General features: G+C 36.0%; 1 protein-coding gene across 12 annotated transcripts in view; it reads right to left on the reverse strand.

Moving 5' to 3' along the window:
• The window catches only part of CEP170 (centrosomal protein 170), a 137,601-nt gene that overhangs the window by 61,338 nt on the left and 56,825 nt on the right, over positions 1-19,438 (reverse strand). For all 12 annotated transcript variants that reach the window (XM_025287253.3, XM_025287252.3, XM_025287251.3 and 9 more), the window contains exons 4-7: positions 16,134-16,212; positions 6,646-6,704; positions 6,388-6,550; positions 4,506-4,640 (exon numbers count right to left, since the gene is read on the reverse strand). In XM_025287253.3, coding sequence (XP_025143038.3) covers positions 4,506-4,640; positions 6,388-6,550; positions 6,646-6,704; positions 16,134-16,212 — 436 coding nt within the window. The remainder of the gene's footprint in view (positions 1-4,505; positions 4,641-6,387; positions 6,551-6,645; positions 6,705-16,133; positions 16,213-19,438) is intronic.

Consider the following 19,438-nt stretch of genomic DNA (forward strand, 5'->3'; position numbering starts at 1 on the left):
GAAAGGGAAGTTGCTCAGTCGTGTCCGACTCTTAGCGACCCCATGGACTGGAGCCCACCAGGCTCCTCCGTCCATGGGATTTTCCAGGCAAGAGTACTGGAGTGGGGTGCCATTGCCTTCTAAATTACATGAAATATTAAGCTATTTCAAGATGCTTACAAAGACTGTAATTATGAAGGCAAATTCTCCTTAAGATATCCATCCAACCTAGTACGTTCAAGTACTTCAAATTACAAAGACTGGGAAACTCCATTTACCAAAAAGGAATTACAACTCAAAAGTCTTAAAATTTAGTTCAATTAGATTAAAAAATCAGTGTAAAAGAGCCTAAAATCTACTCTTCACAGTTATATGCAACCTTTTCAAAATGTATGCAACACTTTAAGGCCATTAATTATAACTTAAAAAATGTTTAAACCATGTTAGCAGGTCAGAGAACACATCTGAACTAAATCGAGGACAAGTTCTCCTTTAATAGGACTCAAAATATTCACTCTACTTCAGGAGAACTTGACTGCTCTAATACTTGCTTCCAGGATTTTGGGGAATTTAAGGTAAATATGTAGGAGATTCTGGATACACATGGACCCACAGAAAGGGACATAAGTTACTAGGGAGTAGATACTCTAGTATCCTTTCTAGAATGCTCACCTTTCAAAATAAGTACTAAGATTTTTGGGTGCTAGAGAAGACTCTTGGGAGTCCCCTGGACAGTAAGGAGATCAACCCAGGCAATTTTAAAGAAAATCAACCTTGATATTCATTGGAAGGACTGATGTTGAAGCTGAAACTCCAATACTTTGGCCACCTGATGCAAAGAGTGAACTCACTGGAAAAGAAAGACCCTAATGCTGGGAAAGATTGAGGGCAGGAGGGCAGGAGGAGAAGGGGGTGACAGAGGATGAGATGGTTGGATGGCATCATTGACTCAGTGGACGTGAGTTTGAGCAAACTGGGAGACAATGAAGGACAGGGGAGTCTGCAGTCCATGGGGTCACAAAGAGTTGGAAGCGACTTAGCAACTAAAGGACAACTAAGATTCTACATTCTAAAAACTGGTAATGAAGAAGCAAATCACTTTCTGTTTTTACCAGAAAAGCATGCTTAGAGCACAAATAAACTAATCATTTATATTTCACAATTTTAAACACTAAAAAAAAAAAAATTAATTTCACAATGACCGAATAAAATAGCATTTAATTTTCAAACTTTACAACACATGCTGGCATCATAAATTATATCAGACTTGTAAACTGTTTCCCTCATCCTATAGTAGTGAAAGTGAAGTCTCTCAGTCATGTCCGACTCTTTGCGACCCCATGGGCTGTAGCCTACCAGGCTCCTCTGTCCATGGGATTTTCCAGGCAATAGTCAGAGAAGGTGATGGCACCCCACTCCAGTGTTCTTGTCTGGAGAATCCCAGGGACAGGGGAGCCTAGTGTGCTGCCATCTATGGGGTCGCACAGAGTCAGACACGACTGAAGTGACTTAGCAGCAGCAGTCCTGGAGTGGATTGCCATTTTCTTCTCCAGGGGATGTTCCCAACCCAGGGATCGAACCCGGGTCTCCCGCATTATAGACAGATGCTTTACCATAACAATCACATCCTGATGCTAATATATGAAAGTAAATGAGACTCTCATTAAAGCTTTTAATCAGCTGAATCTGACAGAGTGCTTTAAGCTTCTTAACAAAAGATGTAAATCACTAAATTCCTTCTAACTCAAAAAATAATCCCACGATTATGAAGCAGCTTTTGTCATCTGGCAGAAAAGATACTCAATGAGATAGGCCACACAAGCTGATAATCATTTAAGAATTTAGTTTCATTCACATAGATGAAATTACTACTGGACACGTCACAGCTTGAAATTTATTTTATTATGCTGAGGCATGAGGGATTGATTTTTATGTCAATTTGTTTTTGGGGTGTTTTAGTCTTTATACTCTACAAAGTATATTCTTTTGGAATGATTTTGAATGTGGGTGGGTGGGTGTGTAATGACTGCTGAAAAGTTAACTGTGGGTAATAGCATGGACTCTGTAAGTCAGGTCACCTGGCTTAGAATCCCAGCTACACTTTTTGCTAGCTGAGTGACCTTGTGAATAAACTCACATCACTGTGTTGCCACTTACTGAACTATAAAATGGGCATGATAATAGTAACTACTTTCAGGTACAGCTATGAGGATTAAATGATTAAATATACACAGGGCACTCAGAGTGTCTGGATAAAGTAAGCACCACTGAAGTATTATCTATTGTTAATAAATCATAATAAATCATAGTTCTGTCTCCAGTACAAAAATTACAATTATACTTTACTATGTTCCACAAGATATTTATTTCAGATTTCAGAAGTTGTTTTGGGTAGAAGGATCTTTAACGGCTAGATAAACTCACTATCACAATTATTTTCAGAATCTGGGAACATTAAATTATGCTGTGTTTCATTTAACTCCCTAATAATTAGTACATTTTTCCCACTCACTCTTCTCTCTCACCCTTCCTTCTTTTCTCCCTCCCTCTCTCTCTCCTAGGTTGCTCTAGTACACATGATAATATAACATGTGATCCCTGGAGTAAGAAATGTGCAGTTAAGGAATACACACAAAATACTAATAAAAGTGTTACGATACACATACACAGACATATCCTTTAGAATTTTATACTACTGGATTTATGTGTATATACTCCTATGGGAGAAGAGAAGGCAGAAATTAGTCTAATTTTGTGGGAATGCACTGGGAGAGCACTAGATAACTGTAGTGGGATACAAGGCTAAGGAAAGTGGGATACAGTTGGAAATTTTGACATAAAATCTGTGTGAAAATATAAAATCTTCACATAAAGTCTTTGTTAAGCAAAGGAAATAAAGGACAGCTTAGATTTACTGCACAAACTGAACTGCAGAAAGGTTGAAATTGGAAATAGTTCAGTTATGATTCAAAGGGGAAAAAAGCACGAGAGAAGTAGGCAATATAACAGATGAAGTGAAAAGAAGGGAAGACACAAAAATTTCAAATAAAGTAGACATTCTTGACTGTCTTCCAAAATCCATTTCCTATTTCTTCCTCCAAAAAGAACTCCAACATTCCCAGGTATCTGCTCGTCCGTGATACAACACATGTGCCTTGAGGGAAAATTAACCCCACATTCAGCTTCAGGATGGGTAAGACTGGCTTAAGGATAATCTCATAACCCTTGCCAGGGATTGGTTCAGAAATAAGCATGAGATCTACTCCTGAACTCATGAAAGATCAATGAAATGACAGATGCATTAAAAACTTTGGGGAAAGTTCCCAGGGGGTCTTTTAGAAGTAACCTTTGCTATTTTCGACTGGATGTGATCAAAGTAGCATGCACCCCAACTGCTACTGGCAAACAGCCTATGAGTATTAGGGGAAACTTCCTTAGTATGCAGCCACTGAACAGAAGGGCTGAGAGTCCAAGAGAAAACCTAGCAGATGATGCCACTGAGATGCTGTATTAACCAATTCTAAAGAGGTTCATTATTTAAGCCGGTACATTTCCGTCCTGTTTAGTTATCAGGTGGCATTTCTGTCATTTGCATCTGAGGGTATGCTAAATAATATTAAGCTTCTGAGCTTGAACATGAAGAAAGAGTTGTGTTGGCCACAGAAATAAGAAAACTGAGATGGGACTTTATTTGCAAAGTTGACAACTTTAGTTTGGGGCACTTTAAGAGCAAGTTGATAAGGCCAGCTTTCTTAGATCTGTATCCTGGTAAAATTAGAGTATATTTATGAATAAGAACCAGTGTTCTTATTCTCCAGCTAAGAAAAATGTCTTATTTATCTTGTAGAATTGTGGTGAAAGGTAGAAAGTTGACAGGAGTGCTGATGAAATCTATCCTTGACTCAGAGTCCCAGTTGGCTTTACATACTGCTCCCTGGTGCCTGTATTTAATTCCTCCAGTTCTGATCCTTATCTCCCATTATCAAGGAAACCGGCTGCTCCATCCACCAGTGTTGATGTCCATGACAAGTCCTTATGTAACAGGCAACTGATACCTCCATTTATTTCCTGGAAATCTTGATTTTCTGGCTTTTGACTTAGTTCATTCCTAAATTTCTCCAGCAACAAAAGAATATGTTCCTTGACTATTAACCTGAGAATGTGATTCAGAATTATTTCTTCATTCTGGCTGCTTAACAGCTAATCTTGTTGCTATCATACCCCTCAAAATCAGGCACACGGAGATTTTAAAGAAGCTTTAACCTCATACATTTTGAACATAATAAAAATTTTTCATTTAAAAATACGATTATATACTTGTCAATCTAGTGAAAACACACAGAGTTAGTCTGCACTTACTATTTTGGTCTAGTTAGAACATTTTAATAATTATTTCAAAATGCCCAACCATATTATTAAACTGTATCATTTAAATAATAGGAGATACACTTTTAAGAATAGATTTTTGCTTTGATAGTAAGTTTGTCCTTAAAACCATTTAATGTCATAGTTTGAGATTTTTTTACCTGATGTTCCAGTTTCGTGATTTTTCTCTTCAGGTTTGCCATTTGACTTGAAAGGTCTTTGTTCATCCGCCTCATCATCCCCCCACCATGAAGGCTGCCCATATAATGGAGTACCACGGGGCATGGCAGAAGTATCTGTAAAGAAGTGGGGAAAAAGCACATGAAAACAGGAAAACAAACAAACAAACATGCTTTTGGAGAATGCTAGAATTGCCCAGTTGATTTAATGAAAAACAAAGTACAGGTGACCCCTGAACAATGCAGAGTTTAGGAGCCTCCACATTCTCTGCAGTTGAAAATTCAAGCATAGTATAACTTATAGTTAGCCTGCTCCCCTGGTGGCTCAAATGGTAGAGAATCTGCCTGCAATGCGGAAGACCTGGGTTCGATCCCCTGGAAAAGGAACTGGCAACCCACTCCAGTATTCCTGCCTGAAGAATCCCATGGACAGAGGAGCCTGGTCGGGTAGAGTCCATGGGTTGCAAAGAGCAGAACACTTATTCAACAACTTTCACTTCCAAATCCACAGTTCCTGTGTTAGTCACTCAGTCATGTCCAACTCTTTGTGACTCCATGGACTCTAGCCCACCAGGCTCATCTGTTCATGGGGTTCTTCAGGCAAGAATACTGGAGTGGGTTGCCAGTTCCTTCTCCAAGGGATCTTCCTAACCCAGGGATCAAACCTGGGTCTCCCGCATTGCAGGCAGACTCTTTACCATCTGAATCATGAGGGAAGCACTTCTGTATTCATGGATTCAACTAATGTGGACTGTGTAGTATTGTAGTATTAATTATAGAAAAAAAATGTGCATTTTTTAAAAAATAGTGCTGCTCAACACGGAGAAGGCAATGGCAACCCACTCCAGTAACTCTTGCCTGGAAAATGCCATGGATGGAGGAGCCTGGTAGGCTGTAGTCCATGGGGTTGCTAAGAGTCAGACACGACTGAGCAACTTCACTTTTCCTTTTCACTTTCATGCATTGGAGAAGGAAATGGCAACCCACTCTAGTGTTCTTGCCTGGAGAATCCTGGGGATATGAGAGCCTGGTGGGCTGCCATCTATGGGGTCGCACAGAGTCGAACACGACTGAAGCGACTTAGCAGCAGCAGCTGCTCAATAGTTCAAACCAGTGCTGTTCAAGGGTTAACTGCATAGTCGAGATAGCAGAAAATACTCTAAGTTGAATAGTATTTGTGGATCTCATTCAATATTGAACATGAGAAACAAATTTTGCACTGGCTAATATCTATGTAATATAAACTGCTAGAGTCCAAAAGCTTTTAATCAAAGTGCAACTTGTTCGCTGGCACACAGAAATGGCTCATAAGTCTAAACATAAAAGACAAAACTAAATTTTGGTATAAGTGACTTTTAAAAAAATTTTAAAGCCTAAGGACACTGCACAGTAACTAAATTTAAGCCAGTTGTTAACTGGACTAATAAGCTTATATTTGAGCAATTTGATAATTTCTAGCAGTTTTAAAAATTGTTTTTATATGACTGGGATTATGTATATAAACTATTCTTAAAGCTCCTACTGTAATATGATACATATCATAATAATTATGATAATGTAGCCATTATTGGACATTTCCTTTTCATTCATTTCAGTTATAATCTAGGGGGAAAAAAGCAGACAAACATCAAATAATAAAAATACTATTAAGGTAAATTATATTTACTTTCCTCAAATAAATATACTAAATACACTTACATACAACTGCCATACAATTATGTTCTACACTGCTTTCTAAGAAGAACTGGCTGCATTAAAACCCACTCTGAAATTGTCATTATCATTAATTATTTTTATAAGGACATGGAAGCATGCAACTTCTTTATAATCAAGAATAAACATATTTTCAAAGAGGTTAACTTACCAACAACTTTCTCCTCAGATTTTAGTGCTTCTGTAGGTTTGTGCTGCACTTCTGTTGCAGAATCTGCTACCTTTGAATCTATGCTTTTGGCACATGCAGATTTTGATAATTCTGATTCTGAAGATTTTTGGGACAACTGAAGCTGAATGGTAAATTTCTCATGCTACAAAACATTTTAAAATGGAAGTGAAATATCCATGAGTGAAATCAACCCTAGTAAATGGCAGGTTTACAAAAGAAATAAGTAAAAATGTTTACCTTGAGAGCTTCTTCAGGGACCCTCATTTCTCCTCGTACTACAGTGAAAAGATTTGTATGTAAACAGGGCTAAGGAAGAATATAATTTCAAAACTCTGATAAGCTTAAAACAATCAAAGATAATACAGGAATTGTCCTATTTTCAAGAAGCAATTATAATAAGAGAATGACCATATTTCCCTAAGAGTCAAGTGTTAAAAAGTTAAATGTTAAATTATGTTCACAAATATAAAAAATTTTTAATACTAAATAAAATCTTAAAAAGTCTAGCAAGTAATTCCAAACTTAGGTAATATTCACGGCCTTCAAGAAGCAAACAACTGGGTGATTAACCTAAGCACAAAAGACGTTTTCAGTTCTCACTAACAGTAATATAACCACAAAGAAGAAAAGCACCTGGGTCAAATGATATTGATAGCTAACCACAAAAATCTAAAAAGAAGTGTCATCAGGGATTACCCAACAGTAAATCCTGAAGAATTCAATTATTCCTACTTCACAAGCACTGATAAAAATGAAATTCATCTTGAAAGTGCAAAAGAAATGCTATAATTAGGGTCTTTATAGCAACTACAACCACTCCTTCCCCCCATGAATTGCAATCAGGGTCAAATTACATTATCAAACAACTGATTCTATACAGATTAGAACCAAGTGCTAGATATAATGAATGCTTTCATTATTATGCCAAAAAGAACAATGCCTCTGTATGTTAAAAAGATCTTTCACTAAACAACAGAGGTCACATTTCTCACCATCACTTAACCCCTTAATGAAAGGACTTTTGTAACCACATAGTAAATTTTAGTCTTCTTTATCAGTTCAGAGCACCCATGACTTCAAGGGTAGAAAGCTATAATTATTATGACCACTTGGGAGAAAAATAGACTTCCCATGCATAACAAGCGGTAAACTTGTTTACAAGTATTTGATCCATAGTTCTACTCATTAAAATAATAAAAACTCAGAATTTTCTAGAATTGTAAAGCACTTTGGGAATATCCTATTCAATTCCATTAACCCACCTTCCCATTCTCAAGTCCCCGTGGAACTTGAGGACTAGAGAGGCAGAACCCAAGATAAAAATCTAGTCAACTGAATACTAGTCCAGGGCTTTCTTATCACTTTACATTGCTTCCAGTAACTGTGAAATAATAAAAAATTTCCTTTTTTATTATGTATATATGCTGATACACATTTGCTGGTATATATGACTATATACAGTTCATAGTTAAGTACTGAATAAAAGTAAAAATTCTAGTAAGCTTTTGTTTTACTCCCAAAAAACTCATTAACAGCCGCAGAAGATTCACTGCATTCCTACATTTACAGTGGAAAACACCATCTTAAAAATACTGGAAGTCATTTCTATTTTTCAATGGGAAACAAATGATTTTAGCCTGCTGTGAGTGCTTTCTGCTGCTTCAAGTTTCTCCTGGGAGTGCTTTAATTAAGGCTATTCCTCACAGTTAGTCTAGGGCATCCTGTTAAATTTAGACTTCTTTAGGATCAAGGAAAACTTATCAAGAGGGTATAACTCAGATTCACATACTTTGTCTTACCAAAAAACTCCTGTGTGGGAGACCAAAGAACTCAAGATTCCTCTTGTTTAGGTTATGAATTTAACTGAGAATTCTAGTATGACTGAGATTTTTGAGACTGCTCTGACTCCAGCTGTCACCTTCAAAGCTACTATCTTGCTAGTGGTACAGACCCAGGTAACTGTTTTCAGCTTGCTTAATTCAGAAAAATGACAATCTAAGGTACAATTACTTATGATGTCAAGTTACAAAATACACAATACAATCATATTAACTAGAGCTGTATGTCAATTATATCTCAAGAAATTTCAGAAAAAGTGACATGCTTACTTAAATCTTGTTTACTAAAAATCATTAATATTTATAAATTATTTCCACACTTCTTTGAATAAGAAACAACTGAAAAACAGAAAAAAATACATGAAACAATGGTTTGCAAAGACAATCAATACCAGGTAACAAAAGACAGTGATTCCTGAGTGAAGAGGAACAAATCAAGGGGGGTGCAATCACTGCCCTAACTCAGTATCTTTAGAGACCTTCCAAGTCACACTGGAGGGAGGGGTAAGGAAGGCCAAACCTGGCAGACTCTAAGCTGTGGAAGAATAGAGGGCTGAGAGTCTGGGCAGACCAAGATGACTACAGTTCAGAAAGCTGCACAGTAGTAGTATTCCAGAGATTGTTACGGGGGCTGGCTCAAGTATTCAGTTGGGTACTGATCTGCACATTAATTTGAGAAAACTTATACCTATGGCTGGGACAAGAACCACCTGAAAGTATTCGAGGTAATAGTGCCCCTTACTCAGAGAAGGCCAGGAATAGTGTCTAATCACAACAGCCAAGCTGGAAAACCTCATGTATACAGGGTCACTCAATAAAGCAGGGGTCGGCAAATTGTTTATCTATTGAGGGCCAGACAGTAAACTTCTTAGGTTTTGGAAGCCATATGATTTCTGTTTAAACCACTCAACTCCGCTATGATAGTGCAAAAGCAGCTAAAGAAAGATGTAAATGAGTGGATATGCCTGGGTAGGAATAAAACTTTATTTACAAACACAGGCTGAGAGCCAGGTTTACCAATGGTCTTGCTGACCCCTAAAGCAGAGTATACAGAAAAGTCTTGCTTCTGTAATGGGGAATTAATTAGCCCCAGACTAATCTTAGAAGTTCAAAAAATTTTAGGAAAGCAAGACTCAACATGATAAAACTATTTCAAAGTAACCTGTGTCCCAGAACAAAGCTCAAAAATATTTATAGGAATCCAAAAGTATACATACAATACTCAACAAGGTAAAAAAATTTACAATGTCTGTCATTCAGTCAAAACAATGAATGTAAAAATCAATCAAAATTGACCCAGAACTGACACAAATGTCAACAAACATTTTAACACAGTAAATATCACTGTATTCCATATGTTTAAAAAATATGTAAAGACTTGAAAGATATAAAAGACAAAATACAAATTTTAGAGCTGAAAACTATACTGGATAGGGAAACTGCATGTCAGACACAGACAAAGAAAAGTTTAATAAATCTGAAGACAATGCAACAATAATAACAACCCAAAGTGAAACACACAGAGAACAGATACTCATTAAAAAAATAATAAATAGAGCCTCAGTAAGCTAAGAGATGACTTCAAGTAGCCCAATATACATTTAAATGAAGTCCTTGGAAAAAAAGTGGGGAAAACAGAAAAAAGAATTAAAAAAAATAATGGCTGAATTTTTTTTCTAAATCTGATTAAAAGTATAAACCCACAGATCCAACATGCTCAAAAATCCCCAAGCACAAGAGACACGAAGAAAACTGCACAAAGGCACATGAAAATCAAACTGCTCAAAACCAGGGGAAAAGGGAACCAATGCAAGAGAGAACAACAAATTTAAAGTACTGAAATGTCCAGCAACAATAACTTTTAATAACTAAGGTGAAATGCTTTTCCAGACACACAAAGGCTGAAAGAATTCATCATCAGCAGAGCTGTACTATAAAAAAAATATTAGAAGTTCTTTACACAGTAAGAAAATGAAACTAGATGAAAATGTGGATCTATCAATATAAAAAAGGATGAAAAGCACAAGAAATGTAAGCACAGTGGTTTAAGATATGAATACAATGGCCATAAAAATCTATTTTTCTTATTATTTAAACCTCTTTAAAAGATAACTAATGCTTTACTGATATCAATGTAGAATGCAATTTGTAACACATATAGAAATAAAATGTATGACAACCACAACACAAAGATCAGGACAGAAAAAAGAAAGTATACCACTGTAACGTTCTTATACTGTATGTGAAGTAGTATAATGTCATTTGAAGATACAGCTTAAAATTAAAGATAAAATTATAAAATCTTAACCATTATTTTTTTAAAAAAGGGTTACAATAGTAAAATAACAAAGAAGACAAAATTAAATCATAAAAAAACTCAATAATCCAAAATAAATTGGGAGAAAAAGAGAAAAAACTGATGGGGCAAATAGAGCACAAATATCAATACGATAGATTTAATAACCACATCATTAAATGAATGCGCTAAATCCCTGGATGAAGGCAGAAATGATCAAACTGAATAAAAACTAAGACCAACTATGTGCTACCTAGTTCAAATGTAAAGACAATAATAAGTTAAAAATACAAGAATGCAAGTGATATACAATGCTAACACCAATCCAAAACTAATGTCCAGACAAACCAGATTTCAGCACAAAAAAATGTTATCACAGATAAAGCAAAGCATTTTATAATTACAAAGGGGATCAACTCATCAAGAAGACACAACAATCCTAAATGTTTACACTTCTAATAACAGTGTTTTAAATTACATGAAGCCAATACTTCTGCAAGGAGAAACAAACCCAATGAGAGTCTGAAATTTTGATACTGCTTTCTCAATAATTGACACAACAACTGGACAACAAATCAGTAAAATAGAGAAAATGTGAACAACAGTACAACTAATTTGACCTAATAGAATACTCCACCCAACAACAGCAGAATGCACATTCTTCTCAAGTACACAGAGCATATTTACCAAGATAGAGTAGATATACCATGCGTGACAGGACAGGATTTGAAATACATGAAGTATATTTCTGACCACTATGGGTAAATTGGAAATTAATAACAGAAAGTCCCTTGGAAAAATTCCAAATATTTAGAAACTAAGTAACAAAGATAACTCAAACAAAGACCAAAAGAGAAACTAGAAAGTATCTTGCGTGTTAAAGCAGTACAGGCATACTTTATTGTACTGCCCTTTATTGTGCTCTGCAGACACTGTGTTTCATACAAATTGAAGGTCCGTGGCAACCCTGCACCAATCAACTCTATCAGAGCCAGTTTTCCAATGGCGTTTGCTCACTTTGTGTCTCTGTATGGTAATTTCGCACATTTCAAACGTTTTCCTTATTTTTATATTTGTTATGGGGATCTGTGATCAGTTATTTTTGGCTGTGTCAGGTCTTAGCTGCAGCACGCAGGGTCTTTGCTGCAGTACGTGGGATTCTTTGCCTGTGGTCCATGGGTTTGTGGCACATGGGCTCTCTATCGAGGTGCCCAGACTCAGCAGCTGTGGTGCACGGTCCCCAGCCAGGGATCGAATCTGAGTCCCCTGCATTGGAAGGTGAACTCTTAACCACCGGGCCACCAGGGAAGTCCCTGATCGGTGATCTTTGATGTTACTATTGTAATTGTTCTGGGTCACCATGAACTTCACCCATATATACCGGTGAACTTAATTGATAGATGTTGTGCACGTTCCGACTGGCCTACCAACTGGCCGTTCTTTCTCTCTCTTCCCTCTGGTCACCTATTCCCTAAGAAATGACGACGTTAATGTTAGGCCAATTAATAACCCCACAACAGCCTCTAAACATTTAAGTGAAATGAGGAGTCACACATCTTGTACTTTTAGTTAAAAGCTAGAAATGACTAAACTTAGTGAGGAAGGCATGTCAAAAGCCAAGACAGAAAAATATTTTTGGTGTTAAAAAAAAAGAGAGAGAGAGATGGAGGGACATTTGAGGGGAAAAAAAAAAAAAAGCCAAGACGGGATCAAAGATAGGCCTCATGTGACAGCCAAATTGTGAATGGAAAGAAAAAAGTTCTTGAGGGAAATTAAAAGTGCTATTTTAGTGACACATGCATGGTAAGAAAGCTAAACAGATTTAATGTAAATATGGAGTAAGTTTAGTGATCTGAATAGAAGACCAAACCAGCCACAACATTCCCTTACGCCAAAGCCTAATGCAGAGCAAGGCCCTCTCTTCAATGAAGGCTAAGAGAGGTTGCAGAAGAAAAGCTTGAAGCTTACAGAGAATGATTTATGAAGCTCAGGAAAAGAAGCCATTTCCATAACATAAAAGTGCAAAGTGAAGCAGCAATTGCTGATGTAGAAGCTATAGCAAATTATCCAGAAGATCTAGCTAAGATAATTATAATGAAGGCGACTACACTTAACAACAGATTTTCAGTGCAGACAAAACAGTCTTCTTTGGAAGAAGACACCCTTTCGTAGCTAGAGAGGAGAAGTCAATGACTTTGCTTCAAAGGGCAAGCTGATTCTCTTGTTAGGGGGGATAATACAGGTAGTGACTTTTAAGTTGAAGCCAATGCTTACTTACCATTCTGAGTATCTTAGGGCCCTTAGGAATTACGCTAAATCTACTCTGCCTGTCCTCTCCCAATGAAATAATAAAGCCTGGGTGACTGGACATCTGTTTACAACATTGTTTACTAAATATTTTAAGCCCACTGTTTGAGACCTACTGCCTGGCATGTTACAGTCCATGGGATTGCAAAGAGTGGGGCACGACTGAAGAGACTTAGCATGCATGTATGCTCAGAAAAAAAGATTATTTTCAAAGTATTTCTGCTCACTGACCATGCACCTTGTCACCCAAGAGCCCTGATGGAGATGGACAAAATTAATGCCTGCTAACAACAACATCCATTCTGCAACCCATGAATCAAGGAGACATTCTGACTTTAAAGCCTTATTATTTAAAAAAAAACTATTTATTTTTATTTATTTGGCTGTGCCAGGTCTTAGTTGCAGCATGTGGGATCTATTTCCCTGACCAAGGATTGAACCTGCACCCCGATATTGGGAGTGTGAAGGCCTAGCCACTGGACCACCAGGGAAATACCTGAAGTCTTATTACTGAACAAATACATTTCATAAGGTTACAGCTGCCACAGTGATTCTTCAGCTGGATCTGGGAAGTTATCTGAAAACCTTCTGGAAAAGATTCACCACTCTAGTTGCCATTAGAACATTTGTAATTTACGGAAGGGTCAATTATCAGTAACAGGAGTTTGGAAGAAGATGATTCCAAACCTCATGAATGACTTTGAGGGGTTCAAGACTTCAGTGGGGGAAGTAACTGCTGAGATAGTGGGAATAGCAAAAGAACTAGAATTAAAAGTGGAGCCTGAAGATGTGGTTAAACTGCTGCAATCTCATGATAAAACTAGAATGAATAAGAAGTTTCTTATGTGCAAAGAAAGCAGTTTCTTGAAATGGAATCTACTCCTGGTAAAGATGCTGTGAATGAAGACTGTTAGCATAACAACAAAGGACTAGAGTATTACATAAACTTAGTTGATAAAGCAGCAGTAAGGTTTGAGAGACTGACTCCAATTATGAAAGAAGTTCTGCTTTGGGTAAGATGCAATCAAAGAGCACTGTGTGTTACAGAGAAATCACTCATGAAAAGAAGAGTCAATTGATGTGGCAAACTTCACTGTTGTGTTATTCTAAGAAATAGCCACAGCCACCCCAACTTCCAGCAACCACCTCCCTAGGCAGTCAGCAGCCATCAACACCAAGGCAAGACCCTGTATCCTTAATAAGATTATGACTCACAGAATGCTCAGATGATAGCAGTTTTTAGTAATAAAGCATTTTTTGATCAAGGTATATACACATTTTTTAGACATAATGCTATCACATACTTAATAGACTACAATGTCATTTAAACATTAACTTTCATATGCACTGGGAAACCAAAAAATTTTTGTGGCTGGCTTCTTACAATGCTACAGTGGTCTGGAACTGAAACCACAGTATCTCTAAGGTATGCTTGTACTGGGTGGGGGGCGGGGAGTGGATTTTATAGCACTAAATGCCTATATTAGAAAAGAAAGGTCTCGAATGATCTCAGCTTTCACTTGGAAGAAGTTAATAATGAAAGTAGAAGTCAAATAGAAAACATTAACAATTGAAAAATTCAATTAAACCAAATTCAATTATATCAAATTTAAATGGACTGGGGGGGGCGGAGAGTCTTCCCATTTTCTCCACAATATCTGCTCTACCTACAGAACATGCTGTTGGTTAATGGTGACTCCATTTTTCTAATTGTTTACATCAACTGTACAATTTTGGATTCATCCTTGACTCTTTTCTCTTAGTCCATATCCAGTCTAATCAGGAATATTACTGGCTCCATCTACAAGACATGTACAGATCCTATCATTTCTCACTACCTCTGCTTCTATCACCCTGGTCCAAACCTCCATTATTTCTCACCCGGAGCTACTGCAACTACCGTAACAACCTTCTAACTGGTCTCCCTCTCACCACTCCTGCCCACTCCCACCCTTAAGTCTTTGAACAAGAGTAACCAGAGGATTCTCTTAAACATGTAAGTCATTATCACCTCACTCCTCTGATCAAACCCTCTAAATCGCTCCCTGTTTCACTTAAAAGCCAAAATTCTTACAGTGGCCTATTAAAGGTGATACATTTTAAGGTCAGCATCTTCACCCTATCTTTGCTCCAATGTTGGCTTCTCAGTGAAGTCTTCATGAACAGCCTTTTTAAAGTATAGTTTCTTACGAACCACCACTAGCTCTCTGTATTCCATTCACACTTTTTCTCGATAGAATTTATCACCCTCTATCATTCTTTTTGTGTGTGCTGTCAGCTACCTCCAGCCCCATTAAAGTGTAAGCTCCAGGAGGACAGAGACTGTGGTCTGTTTTAATTAGTACTGTATCCCCAGACTGGGGCTCTCTGGTGGCTCAGTGGTAAAGAACTCACCTATAATGCAGGAGACATGGGTTCGATCCTTGAGTCAGGAAAAACCCTTGGGGAGGGAATGGCTACTCATTCCAGTATTCTTGCCCAGGAAATCCTATGGACAGAAGGAGCCTGGCAGGCTACAGTCCGTGGGGTTACAAAAGAGTTGAATACAACTTCATGACTGAACAACAACAAAACATCCCCAGACTGTAAGGACTATGTCTGGCACATGGGAGACACTGAATAAATAATTGTAAAATAAATAAACTTAGGCTTGCTTATCTGCTACACATCTAGCCACCTGGAGATACAGTACCTATTTCTGAAGTATAGCATTTCACTATACTTCCTGAGTTTACACTCATTTCTTAAACTTGGATATTTCAGTACTTGCTTTTCCAAATCACTTAATTACTCTAATTAGAAAAAAATACTTTTGGCAGATAAATTGTATTCTAGTTTCAACTCACAGTAAATGTTCTTTCCAGTCTTAATTCATGGTAAATGTTCTTTCTGTTGCTGTGGCATTTTAATTAAACAATTTTCAACTACAAGGTATAACAATAAATCCCTAGACTTGGCTACTATTACACACTCTGTCTTCTACTCAGTTCTTTGATAAAAGTGCATATGTAATGGTACCGCAGGAATATTTCTGCTGAAACTATAATACAGAGTGAGGAGGAAAAAAAAGAGTTCATCAATTTTTCCAGCATTGTTTTTAGGAACAGGCATAATAAGCAGAAAGAAAATATATTATTTTTAAACATGAATTTTAATTTGGAAGGGCAAAGAGACTTTCAGCATGCTTATATTATGAATTCTTATGTCTGAAGAAATGTTTAATTTATACCAGAATAAAGATTTTTGAATAAATTTAATAAATGCACAAAATCATATAAGGATATCATATCCAAATCTCAACTTATCTTCAAGTTTCAAGGTGATATAAGTCTGTTCTGGAATTCTAACATCATTCACAAAAGTCTACAAGAGATAAAAAAGATGTTAAGTTAATATTTGAAGAATTATTATATTTTAGACAAGCAAATATTCAAACCTTATACTGTAAAGTATAGATCGAATGGTGGCTAACACAGCTTGAGTATCATCATAAAATGCATTTTGTAATAAGTGATTTCATAATGAAAGATTTCATACTAAGCCCTTTATTACTATTACAAATAACACACAAAGAACCAACTTGCAGTTCCTCTAAGTCTACTATGCTGCCAAGACAAATTTAGGCATCTAAAAATGGTTCCAAGAAAAGATTCTACTTGAAGTCAGAAATTGCAAAAGGTGAAATATGTAGCTCTAGATATAATATCAGGGTTCACTAGACTCAATTTTTTTTTCTGGACAGTTTTAATTATTGGTGAGGATTGAACTTTCACTATTTTTATTCCTAGAAGTGTTTTAAAGAAGAAAATGAAAATTTACTTAAAAAAACTGAATAAAACTTATTCTATTTTACAATTGCCATATGAGTCCTTTGGACGCTTTTAAGAACTTAAGATACATTACAAGACCCTTACATGAATCTACGATACATTATAGAAACATTATTTTTCCTGTATCTCAAAATATTCTGTTTCATCAACATCATCATCCCATAATTATTTCATTTTATCAATTATTTCTTACTGTGGAAATGACCAAAATAGTAACAGAAGAATAGAATTATCTAGAACACACTAGTATACTATACTAGGTATACTATATTAGTAGGTATACTATTAAATTTTCTAGCAGGTGAAAAGAGGTGAAATTAATTTTCATAAAATATTTTAATTAACATACACATACAAAGTAGTACCATTTTAACAAATAATGAATATAAAAATTAAGAAAGCATTTTACATTCTTTATTCAGTACCTTCTTTTTTAGACTAGACACATTTCAAGTGCTCAATAGCTACACATGGATAGTGTGGTGAATATCAAACAGAGCTAGATGGGTGATGCAATCATGAAATACTGTACAAACTTTCGGTTTCTTACTACAATATCCAAAAAATATTGCATCATTTTCCCAAGAAGCTGAAGACAGCATCTTTGCCCTTTTTCAAAAAGCTATTAAAGAGCAAAATTGAGAATTCAGCATTTTTTATTTAACATGCCTAAAGGCAAAGAAGAAAGGGGAAACTTTTCAGTTATAAGGGTAAATACAAAAGGTAGAGCAGCATTCTAGACTATAACAACAATGATAAAACGTTAACAAAATAAGCAAACTATCAAACCATGGGTCTTCAGATGAAGATAATCCTAGATGAATTTTGCCTAACACAAGAATTGATGAGAGAAGAATGTTTCCAAAGTTAAAAAAAAAAAGAAAAAAAAAAAAACCCTAAAAAATATTTTTCATCCAGTTAGCCTAAGTCAGGAAGAGGAATTACACAGTATTTTTAAACACAAAACTGACGATTCTGCAATTTAAAAGAAATTGTGACAGTTTTCTCTCATTTTTTAATGTTTGTGCTTTAATGTTTATTTGATTTAGTATGTAAGAGAACAAATGTACCTATATAAAAGTAACTGTTAGTAAAGAGATGATGTATTAAGAGAAATAAAATCATTGAACTGATCTGGCAACTGTTGTAATGTTTTACAATTATGGAAGAAAAAGAAGATGACCTTTTTGATAAAATTTTAAACTGTCAAAAATCTTAAAAATAATGCATTTTGATAATGCAAGAGCAAGAAAAACTAGAAATAATAGTAAACTAGAACCAGCGAGAGATGTACTTGAAATCTGAATCAGCATCTATAAAATGGATATATATATCCCACAGAATGCATGACAACTGACACATTCGTGGCTCTCAAAGAACAATACTCATTCTGTGTTACATATATTAAAAAACCAGGAAAATATGGAACAAAAATAGGAGTCTGTCAGGTGGCATTAGGCATTAGGGGTAAAGAATCCACCTGCCAATGCAGGAGACAAAAGACATGTGGGTTTGGTACCTGGGTCAGGAAGATCCCCTGGAGAAGGAAATGGCAATCCACTCCAGTATTCTTGCCTGGAGAATCCCATGGACAGAGGAGCCTGATGGGTTACAGTCCATGGGGCCACAAGAGTTGGACATGACTGAAGCGACTTACCATGCACACACACATCTCATTTTTTAATAAAAGTTCTAGTTGTTCTCTCATCTTTTCTTACTTGTGTAAACTATTTGTAAGAAGACTCAAAGGGTCCACTGGACACAAGATGGTAAATGGTGATGATGATTTTTCCTGACATACTAGAAGTTAAAGACCTGGAATCCACTTGATTTATAAAACACAGAACAACGTTATACTTAACTGCCTGGAATGCGGACATTGTATAAGTGTCCAATGCTTTCCTTTGGTAAGTTGAAACTAAAAATTACTCTTTCTGTTTGAATCTCATTTTCCTTGTTCTTTATTTTACTGGATTTGAGATGGCCATCAAAGCTTGCTTGAGAAGGTTCCCTCCACAATGAATAAGTTTAGAATGTTAGAAAGTAAAATACATAAAGGCGTTGTGCTATTATGATCATATTCTCAAATTCCTTTGCATAGCTGGCACTTTGTAATATGTCACAGAATACCAGTTTCTAAGTCTACCAAAAACAAACAAACAAAAATAGAAGCTGCAGTCTTATTTCTGATATAAGGAGACAGCAGAATACTGCTAAACTCAAGATCACATATTAGCATGATTTATGAATAATCCTAAATAATAACCTCCTAACATGCTTCACAGAAAGGAGGAAAAATTAATTCAAAAAAAATTCAAAAGCTCAGGCATTTATAAACTCTAATTTCAGGCTCATTTTCAATATGCAAATTTTAGAGTGTTTTAAGAATTATATTTTGAGTTTACCAACATATTCTATATTAATTACAAAAGAGAAAAGCTTTTTGAGAAAAGGAGCATGATGAAAGAGAAAAGAATAAAAGAAAATATTAATTAACAAATGTCTGATATGCAGAAGATAGATACACAGTATAAGAGAAATGCCACAGTTCTAAACCAATTTTATTTAAAACCATCTCATCCTAAAATACCATATTTACTTAAAAGACCTAAGATGACCTATAAGATCTGCTCAAAGCTCAATGCTTGACTCTCTTAAATATTAAACACTTATTGCTTTTAACAAATGTACTAGGAACTTTCAGAGATTAAAAAACATAATTTTAACATGCTAGCATTTATGACAGAAATATACCCTGC

Source organism: Bubalus bubalis, chromosome 5, assembly GCF_019923935.1.
Source record: "Bubalus bubalis isolate 160015118507 breed Murrah chromosome 5, NDDB_SH_1, whole genome shotgun sequence".
Lineage (NCBI taxonomy): Eukaryota > Metazoa > Chordata > Mammalia > Artiodactyla > Bovidae > Bubalus > Bubalus bubalis.